Raw genomic sequence first — 11,610 nt, 5'->3', positions numbered from 1 at the left:
AGGACAGTCTCCAGACCCCTGCAACAACAGCACTGTCCTTCACCAGTAGACAGTATTCACTCTGTCTGCAGGACAGTCTCAGGGCTTCTTAGCCAACAGCCAGGTTCCAGGACTTCTTCAACAGGACTGTCTTTCACCAGTGGACAAATCTGGCAAAACAACATCAAAACAGACAGACAAAGTACCAGCAAAACAGCCATGTCTCCTCAGTCCTTGGCAGCTCCGGGGGCAGGTCTCAAAAGTCCAGGGCAATTCAAAGTAGCCCTCAGCAATCCTTCTCAGTCTCTCTCTCTCTCTGCCTCCACGTGGGTGCTGCTTCCAAAAAGTTCTTCTGCCTCTCTCTTGTCTCTCCAAATCTACGTCACCAGCTCCTCCCAGTTCAGGACTTTCTTTTCACATCAACAAGTCCATCCCACAGGTGGGATTAACAAGCTCTGGGTTTTAACACAACCAATTTGAAAACCAAGCCAATACAGGGGGAATCTTTAAATGCCATTACTATCACTACTATGTGGGTGGAGAGAATTAGACATGCAAGAGAGGTGTTCTGAAGGTAGAAATGATGAGATTTGGCAGCTGATTGGTCATGTGAAATGAATGAAGATGAGATGTTAGAGATGATGACAATAGGTGATAACTGAATCCATCTATTTATGGGACGTTTAAGGGAGGACTAGTTCCACTGATGTGAGGGCTCGCTGAGTCCTTTTCAGGGTTGCTTATCACCTTTGGTTTCTATCCGATGCTCAACTCTCACCTGTGGCTCCAAGAAACTTTAACATATGCAGTGGCCACTGCCTGGTAAATCATTTCAGCAGACAAGCTAAACCAGGTGAGGGTAACTGCTGAGCCTCAAACCCATCAGTGAGTTAGGGGAGTGTCTATCCAAAGCATGTGAAGACATCCCCCCTGCCCCAATGGGCAGATAAGAACAATCTATTCCAATAGCCATGAAGGCAGCTGAAGCAGCTGCTTTGGGAGCTTGGTCAGACATCAGAGATACCATGGTCATCCACTGCATTTCAGGTCATTGCCAGTCATCTAGACCTTTGTCCTGCCACTGGAATTTGATGGCTCTGGAAGAGAGAGTGAGGCTGATGACTTTTTGCAGCTCTGCCACTTAAATCCAATTCACATGCAAGTCAAGACATCACTCCTTGGTGTCCGCTTTGAAAATGAAGGGTGAATAACGACCTGTATCTCTGGGAATTGATTAGATCATCAAGTGGGAGTGCAGAGGGGAAAAAAATGGGACCTGCCCTAATGAAAACCTAGTTTGCTTTTGTTAAAACCTTTTGTGAACATAGAGCCAACTCTTTCCCAATGAAAATATGTGAGAGCCTTAGTCAAGAAATATTTATTAAGAGCTTACTATCTACTAGGCATTATCCAAACAAAGACAAGACAGTCATCTAAGGATTTCGCAGTATTATGGTGGAGAGAGACATTTGATGGGGGCATATGTTCTCTATCTCTTTCACACAACAGACATATAACTGATGACTGTTTCCTGCTTTTCTCACAGCCCAGCACATTTTCCAGTTAAGAGCACACATGTACCAGGCCAGGGGACTCATAGCTGCAGATAGCACTGGACTCTCTGATCCCTTTGCCAAAGTCACCTTCCTTTCACACTGCCAGACCACAAAGGTGAGTAGGAAGAACCTGTCCTCTTTTCCCTCAGGGAAAATGGTTACATGACTGAATAATAATAATATAATGCTGTAAGGTTTGCAAAACATTTTACATATATGATCATTTGATCTTAGCAACAACCTGGGAAAATAAGTACCTTATAATACTATATGACTACTACTTGTTTAATATTATTATTTCCATTCATTCAATAAGTACTTACAATAATTACAATAATACAATTCAATAAGTGCTTACACTTACCACTATTATGTACAAATCTGTGCTAGGTGCTATAGGGTTCATAAAAATGGATAAAAATATGATCATATATTTAGTCAAACATAGTTACTTTATCAGTTTGCTTTGCCTGTTTTTCCTTGTTACAGTAAAAGGGCTCTATTGGGGCAGAATATTGACAACAAGAAAACATTGTTTTTTTAGATTTTTTTTGTATTTATTTAGTATTTTATTCTTCTCCAGTAACATGTAAAAACAATTTTTAACATTTGTTTTTAAAACTTTGAGTTCCACATTCTCCCTTTCTCCCTCCCCACCTCCAGAGAGAAGGGGAGGCAGGCAATTCAGCATAGGTTATATGTAAAAGAAGTTTTTTTATTGAGAAGGCAGGCAATTCAGCATAGGTTATATGTAAAAGAAGTTTTTTTTTCTATCAGCCATAAAAATTCTACACAGGGAGCTTGTCACATGAGTGAAGCTGTCTGATTTATCTCTAGATTCCCATCCCAGGGCCTTATTCATAATACATATCCAACAAATATTGGTGTAAATTGAATTGAATGGGGCTTCATAGCCCATAGTGCCCTGGAAGTCAGTGTAATAGTTTCAGTGACTGAAAACACTGCAGAGAATATAAATTACATTAGAATAGTGTCTTCTAGTGACCAGGAAAAGAGGACTTTACTTAAAAGCATGACATTCTTGATGATGTGAATCACTGATGTTAAGGTTTAGGGAGGGGTGCTGAGAGCAGATACTCTTGCATTTCTGATATTTGAAAAGAAAATTATTGAAGTTAAACTGCCCTATTCAAATATCTGTCAAGAGAAATTCAGGATCTTGTTGAAAAATTATGCTAAGCCTCATTGTGTCTAAAGTATAAATTAGACTGAAACCAAAGAAGAAATGTGTTAAGTACAATATTTTTATGACTCACATAAAGAAAAACTATGAAAATGCCATCTCATGGCCATAGTATAAGTGATTCAAGACCCCAACTGGAGAAATCTTTTGGCTGAAAGCCTTAAATGGGGGGTTTTCCTGGTTGGGTCTCTGAAGAGTCAGAAGTTTGGATAGTAAAGGTCTTAGAGGCTGGATTTTCAGGTAGCATTAAGGGCCTAGGGCAGAGGGAGGCTTGGGTGTAGAGACAAGGATCCCTAAATTTAACTGCAGCAGCCTTGAGTTTGTCTCTTGGAACTCTCCACTGGGGATCACAAGTAGAGAACAGGGTTCATGAAAACTGATGGGAAAGTAATTTGGGCTTTTCATGCCGAAAGGTTTCTCTCCTCCCTCCTCAAATGAGGTATAGCATGCCAATGAGACCTCCTCTTTCTCAATTGGAATAATTCATCTAATACTCAAAGAATCTTAGTTTCTAGTGCTTGGTAACTGGCATATTACCTAGTCCCAGCTAGATGATCCAGTGGATAGAGTGTTGGGTATGGGGCCAGGGAGACTCAAGTTCAAATCCAGCCTCAGAAACTTACTGGCTTTGTGACCTTGAGAAAGTCACTTAACCTCTGTTTGCCCCACTTTCCTCAACTGTAAAATCACAATACCACCTATCTTCTAGGGTTGTTGTGAGGGACAAATGAGATAATATTGTAAAGTACTTAGCACAGTGCCCAGCACATATGTGCTTCACAAATGCTTGTTTCCTTCCTCTCTTCCTTCCTCCCTCTCTCCCTCCTTCCTTTCTTCCTCCTTTCTTTCCTTTCTTCCTTCTGGGGAGAAGCAGCAAGAAAAGGAAGGTATGACAGTAGTTCTTCTGAAAGACATTTGGGGCTTTGCAAAGCTAACTACAAGCTCAATGTTAGTCAATTGTCTGGGATAGCAGTCAAAAAATAAAAATAAAAAATAAATGAACTCCAAACTAGGTGACATTAAGAGGAATACAGTTTTGGGGAGGCTAGGTGGCACAGTAAATAGAGCACTGGTCCTGGAGTCAGGAGGACCTGAGTTCAAATCTGGCCTGAGACACAACACAAAAACTAGCCATGTGACTTTAGGTAAGTTACTTAACCCCAATTTCCCTACCTTCCCCCTTCCAAAAAGAAAAAAGCAAAATCTTAAAAAAAAAAAAAAAAGAGGAACAATTTCCAGACATAAGGTAATAGCTGCACTCTACTCTGATCTGGTCAGATTACATCTTTTTTTTTAAGCAATTGGGGTTAAGTAACTTGCTCAAGGTTACATGGCCAGGTGTTTCTGGGTAGGTGCTAAGTGTCTGAGCCTGGATTCTATCCCAGGTCATCCCGACTCTGGGGCTGGTGCTCTTATTCGCTGTGCTACCTGGCCACCCCCCTGGTCAGATTACATATGATGTGTTGTTTTCTAGGTACATCCTTATCCTCATCCCACTCCTCACTACCAGCCCTACCTCTAGCTCTCATAGTGCCTGAAATTCTGAGTCATTCTTTTGGCTTAAGGTTTCAAGGTAAATACCTTGGGAAGGCATCTCTTGGCAAGACCATGATGGAAAGTAGGAGAGGATGGGAAAGGATCAATCAGCACAAAGAAAGCAGGAGACTGGAGAGAAGGGATGCCCCAAAGTGGGAAAGGGATCCTGTTGAGAGATTTTAGGGCAAGCTCTATCAGTGTCATTAACCACTGTTCAAAACCTCTGATATTTATCTTATAAGAGATACCATACTCTGATCTGGGAGTCAAGAGGCCTGGCTCCATTTTTCAATTCAAGAAATTATGCTATGACAAAAATTGAGCTCTTAAAAAAGCCTTTGGTCCTCTTTCATCAGTCTGCCAATGGTTTAGCCACATCTCCCAAGAGTAATATGAAGAGTTTGACTCCATTTAAAAAAAATTTTTTTAAACCCCCAACAACCTCTTAACAAATTTAAAAATGGGGTGGGCTACCTCGGTAAGTAGTTAGTTCTCCATATCAAAAGTGTCCACAAAGAAGCAAGATGAATATCTCCAGTGATGGAGAACTCATTACTTCCCAAAGCAAGACATTCTACTTTGGGACAGTGTAGTGATGGAGAACTCATTACTTCCCAAAGCAAGACATTCTACTTTGGGACAGTGGTAATTTTTAGGAAGATGTAATTTACTTTTCTGAAACTCCCACACTCCTTTCTAGGGCCACATAGAGCAAGTGTAACCCCTCTTCCTGATGACAGCCCTTTAAAAACTTGAAAAAAACCTATACATTCATTTATATATATATATATATATATACATAGGTGTATACAAATACACATATATACACATATACCTACATATATAAATATATTATCTTTTCCCCGATTACATCTTAAAACAATTTTTAACATTTTTTAACATTTTAAGTTCCAAATTCTATTCCTTTGTCCCTTCCTCCCTTCTCCCCTCATCTTTCCCTGAGATTTCAAGCAATCAGATATAGGTTATACATGTAGAATCATGTTAAACATTTCTGTATCAGTCATTTTGTACAAGAAGACTCAAAAGCAAAAGAAAGAAAGAAAGAAAGAAAATGAAAAACAGCATGTTTCTGTCTGTATTCAAACAACATCAGTGCTTTCTCTGGAGGCAGATAGTATGCTTCATTATTAGTCCTTTGGGATTGTTTTGGATCATTGTATGGTTGAGAATGGCTAAGTCGTTCACAGTTCATCATACAATATTGCTGTTCCTGAGTACAATGTTTTCCGGTTCTGTTCACTTCACTTTGCATCAGTTCTTATGAGTCATTCCAAATGCCTATGGATTCTATTTTTTCCCCATTTTTGAAATGCTTTATTAACTTCTGATTAACATCATTCATTTCTGCCAGATTTTGAGTTACAAATTTTCTCCCTGTTTTTCCCCTACCCACCTCCCCAAAATAGCAGTCCCACAGGATATCCCCTCCTCCAATCTGCTCTTTCCCATATTTTCTCCCATACGCCTTTTGACTTTTCCAGTAGGGCATGGTGGATATCTATGCCCCAGTGCCTGTATATCTTATTTCCCAATTACATGTGAAATAGTATTAATAATAGTATACACACACATCTATATAGTATATATTTTTAAACATTTGATTTTAAAACTTTGAATTCCAGATTCATTCCCTTCCTCCCTTGTCACCCACCCTTACTGGGAAGATAAGCAGTTGAGTATAGGTTGTACATGTGTAGCTATTGTAAAACAATAACATAGTAGATATATTGAAAAAGACTGTATTTCCCTCCCTCCTATCCCACCTCCCACTTATTCTATTCTCTACTTTGATCCCATCCCTTTTCAAAAGTGGGTGCTTCCAACTTCCCTCTCCCCCAGCCTGCCCTCCCTTCCATCATCCCCTCTCTCATCCCCTTCCCCCCTACTCTCCTGTAGGGTAAGATACCCTATTTAGTGTGTATGTCATTTCCTCCCTAAGCCAAATTCAATGAGAATAAGGTTGACCCATTCCCTTTTGCCTTCCTATTCTTCCCCTCCATTGTAACCATTTCCCCTTGCCTCTTCTAGTTTACCCCATTCTGTCTCTCCCCATCTCCTCTCATTATATTTCTCTCTCACTTCTTAATTTCACCTTTTAGGTATCATCCCTTCCTATTAAATTGGTCCTGTGCCCTCTATCTAGTACACCTGTAAACATATATACACACATTCACATATGTATTCATATGCCCATATACCCTCATATATTTATATATTTCTATTCCCTTCAACTATTTTCATACTGAGAAAAGTTTCATCGGTTACAATTATTGTTTTTCCATGTAGGAATGTTAATAGTTCAACTTTGATAAGTTTCTTATGATTTCTTTTCCTTGTTTACCTTCTCATGCTTCTCTTGCTTCTTGTATCTGAATGTCAAATTTTCTATTCAACTCTGGTTTTTTCAGCAAGAGTGCTTGAAAGTCCTCTATTCCACTGAATGACCATATTTTCCCCTGAAACATGATGCTCAGTTTTTCTGGGCAGGTGACTCTTGGTTTTAATCCCAGCTCCTTTGACCTCCGGAAAATCATATTCCAAGCACTTTGATCCTTCAGTGTAGAAGCTGCCAGATCCTGAGTTATCCTGATTGTGTTTCCACAATATTGAAATTGTTTCTTCCTGGATGCTTATAATATTCTCTCCTTAATCTGGGAATTTCAGAACCTTGCTATAATATTCCTAGGAGTTTTCTTTTTGGGATCTTTTTTAGGAGGTGATCGGTGGATTCTTTCAACCTCTATTTTGCCTTCTGGTTCTAAAACATCAGAGCAGTTTTCTTTGAGAACTTCCTGGAGGATGATTTCTAGGTTCTTACTTTGATCATGGCTTTCAGGTAGTCCAATAATTTTTAAATTATCTCTCCTGGATGTATTTTCCAGGTTAGTGTTTTTTCCCATGAGATATTTCACATTGCCTTCTATTCTTTCATTTGTTTGGATCTGTTTAACATCATCTTGATTTCTCATAAAGTCATTAGCTTCCATTTGCTCCAATTTAATTCTGAAGCAATGATTTTCCTCAGTGAGATTTTGAGGTTCTTTTTCCATCTGGCAAATTTGGCTTTTTAAGGCATTCTTCTCCTCATTGCCTTTTTGAGCCTCTTTTGCCATTTGAGTTAGTCTATTTTTTAAGGTGTGATTTTCCTCAGTCATGCTGTTGACTCTCAGTTTGTAATTTTCTTGCATCTTTATCATTTCTTTTCTCAATTTTTCCTCCACTTCTCTTATCTGCTTCTTAAGGTCCTCTATGGCATGTAACCAGCTTGTATTTTCCTTTGAAGCTTTTGGTGTAGGAGTTCTGACTTCACTGTCTTCCTCCTGTTCCATGCTTTGCTCCTTTTTGTCCCCAAAGTAGGAGTTTAATGTTGGAATCTTCTGTCTGCTTTGTTTCCTTTGCCTGGTCATGTTGCCCCTCAGTCACTTGACCCTGGGCTTTTTGCCACAGTAGGACTCTGCCACCAGACAAGGGAGCTTTGTCCCAAATGCTGGGGTTTTCTCAGCTGCCAGAGGTATTAGATGGGTGCCCTCTCTGAGGCCTCCACACGCTCTGGCAAGCTGGACACATTCCCCAGGACCTCCACCCTAGACTGCAATCCAGATCCAAGCAGGTTAAAGCAAGAGCGATTACCCCTCAGATTGGTCTCTTGGTCCCCCTACACTTTGCAGGTCAGGAGCTGAAGCTGCCACGTGGCGCTGGCTGGCTGTGCCAGGTGTCTCAGCCGCTTCTTCTCCCGGGGGCAAAAGCTGACGCACTCCCACTTACTGGGTCCCAAAGTCCAGACAGCACTGACCTCTCACTTTGTCCTTTGCATCTATGTGTTGATAATTCTGGAAATGGCCACAGCTGCTGCTGATCTGGAGTCTTTCCAGCTGGTGGCTGGTCAGGCCCTCCCTGGGGCTAAAACCTCCAGTTCACGTGGGCCTGGGCTCTGCTCCCAGAGGGCTGTGCTGGCCAATTCCTGCCAGCCTGCCGGGCTGTCCTCAGCAGGAGGTTAGCTTGTTTGTGTCATTTTGTGGGTTCTGCAGCTCCAAAGTTTGTTCAGAGCCCCCTTTTTACATTGATTGGGGAAGGTGGAAGCCAGAGCCGCTTGGAGGTCCTGCTTCTACTCCGCCATCTTGACTCCTCCCCCTGCCTATGGATTCTTAAAAATGAAATCCACAAAACCCTGTAAGACAGAACTCTGTGCTCTTTTTGTGGTGGCAAAGAATTGGACATTGAGGGGATACCCATCAATTGGGAAATGACTGAACAAGTTGTAGTCTATGTATATAATTGAATATTATTGTTTCATAAGAAATGATGATCAGGAGAATTTCAGAAGTACCTAGAAAGTCTTACATGAACTGATGCTAAGTGAAGTGAGCAGGACCAGGAGAACATTGTACACAGTGACAGCAACATTGTGAGATGATCAACCATGATAGATTTAGCTCTTCTCTGCAATACAATGATCTAAGATAATTCCAAAAGACTCATGGAGGAAAATAACATCTATATCCAGAGAAAGGACTGTAGGGTCTGAATGCAGATCAAAGTGTACTGTTTTCTCTTTTTTGTTTTCTTTTTTCTTTCTCATGGTTTTTCCCTTTTGTTCTGATTCTTCTTTTGCAATGTGACTAATGTGGAAATATTTTAATATGATTGTGCCTGTATAACCTATATCAAATTGCTTGATGTCTTGGGGAGGGAGGAGGAAAAGGAGGGAGAAAAATTTGGAACTCAAAATCTTATAAAAGTGAATGTTAAAGTTATGTTTACATGTAATTGGAAAAAAATAAAATATATTATGTGGAAAAATAAAAAATAAAATAAAACAAAATAAAAAGGCAGAACTGCTTGTCCATGGCATCATGGCTATAGGTGGCCTCCAGCCATGTACTTCCCACTATCCAGGTGAGTCTCCCAAGATTCAAGGTCCCACAGAAATGGGATTTGAAATTACTGAAAATCCTAGAAAATTGAGGCTTGAATTTGACTCTAGTGACTGCACGCCCACATGTTGCTTATTGGCAGTGAGGGGAGGTGGTTATTGTTGTTGGAACTGGAGCCTAATCAGTTGTGTTCCCTTTACCCTTCAGGTCATTTCCCAGACCCTGTCCCCCACCTGGAACCAGATGCTGCTGTTCAACAACATTGTGCTTTATGGGGACCAGAGGGAAATGGCTGAATCCCCACCTCTGGTGGTGGTGGAGCTCTATGACAGTGATGCTGTGGTAAGGACAGCGTGAGACTCTCCCCTCCCTCCTCTCCTTCAGAGAGGGTGGGCCAGAGGTGGGGGGATGGGCATGGAGAGGGGCACACAGATTCATGGCTTTAGAACCGGAAGAGGCCTCAGAGGCATCTGGTCCAACCTTTTCATTTTAGAAAAAAAAGTAGTAACAATAATTATAATAACAACAATGATAGTAAAACTAATTATAATAATAATGACAATAACAATAGCTAACATTTATGTAGTGCTTGCTGTGTGCCAGGCACTGTGCTAAGTGTTTTGTTATAATCTCATTTGATTCCCATAACCATTCATTTGAGCCTCATAACTGTCCTAGGAAGGAGGCGCTATTATTATTGCCATTGTACGGATGAAAAAACTGAGACCTAGAGAGGTAAAGTGACTTGCCCAAGGTCACACACAACTAGTGAATATGTGAGGCAAGATTTGAACTCAGATCATCCTAATTGAAGATCCTACATACTTTCAACTTCAACAAACTGTGATAACAGTACCAAGGTAGTTTATGGACATAGTAACACCACTAATTAAATTCTCTTTGTATTTTATTCTGTCCAGCAGCTCAGAGCTGCTATAAGTATTCTTCTGCTTTAAGCAAACCCATTATATGAAATGGAGCAGCTAGGTAGCACAGTGGTTAGAGTACCAGAGTTGGAGTCAGGAAGACCTGAGTTCAAATCTAGCCTCAGATTCTTGCTAGCTGTGTGATCTTGGACAAGTCATTGTTTTCCTCCATTTTCTCATCTGCAAAATGAGTTGGACAAGGAAGCGGCAAAGCACTAGGTTGCCTTTGCCAAGAAAACCCCAAATGGGGTAATAAAAAGCGAACTCATTTTTTTTATCGGGAACACGGATTTTAACTCAGTACACATCTTTGGTATGCTTTAAGTTAAAACTGAAATGACTGAATAATAATAATAATAATAATAATAATAATAGGGAAAAAGGAAGGTAAAAAGGAGAAAAGAGAAGGGAGAATTAGAGGGAGGGTAGATCAAAGGAGGGATTATTAGTCCTAAAGAAAATAGACTTTAAGGATGTACAAAGATATCTATAGCGGATTTTTCTGAGGTGGTAAAGGAAAGGAATCTAAGAAGATGTGACTTTCCATTAATATGTACATTGTACAGAGTGAGGCATAAGAGTACTTTGCATAGATTTACAGACCATCAGAGTTTGACAGCAGCTCACATGTAATACACCGAGACCTGTACCTGAAGAACAATCCTCTGTGCACTCTTCATCCATGCTGCCCTGGGCGAGGGATCAGAGAGCCTCAATTCGAATCCTAGCTCGGCTGCTTATTCCATCTTGGACCAGTCATGCCAGCCTCTTTTTGCTGTTGTTGTTGGGGGAAGTGAAGTGGGTAGAGCTTTGGACCTGGAGTCAGGAAGACCTGACTTCAAATCTGGTCTTAGACACTTACTAGCTATGTGACCCTGGGCAAGTCACTTAACCCTGTTTGCCTCAGTTTCCTCATTTGTAAAGTAAGATGGAGAAGGAAATGGCAAACCACTCTGGTATCTTTGCCAAGAAAACCCTGAATGAGGTCACAACTGAGCAACAAGCACAGCCAGAAGGGAGGGCCTACTGCATCCAGAATTGTCTAGATATTCTCTAATCATAAGAACGAGAAAATGACCACTCCAGAGATGTAGAGCTAGAAGAGACCTTAAAAGTCACTTGCAAATGGCCTAGTTTCCTCAGGCCCAGAGAGGTTAAGCAATTTGCCTAAGGTCACACAAGGAATAAGTGAGTAGGTCTCTTGACTCCAAATCTCCCATTCTTTTCACTGCGCCAAAGGTTGCTTTTCATGTTTTTTAAACTGCTGGTTGAAATTATTAAGTTTCAGGGGTGGCTAGGTGGTGCAGTGAATAGAGCACTGGCCCTGGAGTCAGGAGGACCTGAGTTCAAATGTGACCTCAGACACTTAACACAAAAACTAGCTGTGCGACCTTGGGGAAGTCACTTAACCCCAATTGCCCTCCAAAAAAAAAAGAAAGACATTATTAAGGCTTTAAAAAGAAAACCAAGCTATACATAATAGAGATCTGCAGTTTCATGAGTATAATCTT

General features: G+C 40.7%; 1 protein-coding gene across 1 annotated transcript in view; it reads left to right on the top strand.

Moving 5' to 3' along the window:
- FER1L6 (fer-1 like family member 6) overlaps window positions 1–11,610 on the top strand; it is a 199,569-nt gene that overhangs the window by 80,060 nt on the left and 107,899 nt on the right. Inside the window, exons 17-18 of the mRNA XM_069081306.1 lie at window positions 1,526–1,650; window positions 9,381–9,515. Of these exons, the coding sequence (XP_068937407.1) occupies window positions 1,526–1,650; window positions 9,381–9,515 (260 nt within the window). The remainder of the gene's footprint in view (window positions 1–1,525; window positions 1,651–9,380; window positions 9,516–11,610) is intronic.

This window comes from Petaurus breviceps, unplaced genomic scaffold (assembly GCF_028583685.1).
Source record: "Petaurus breviceps papuanus isolate PSGF00001 unplaced genomic scaffold, PetGlider_PUasm1.0 98, whole genome shotgun sequence".
NCBI lineage: Eukaryota > Metazoa > Chordata > Mammalia > Diprotodontia > Petauridae > Petaurus > Petaurus breviceps.
This window is presented reverse-complemented; position numbering and strand designations above follow the sequence as displayed.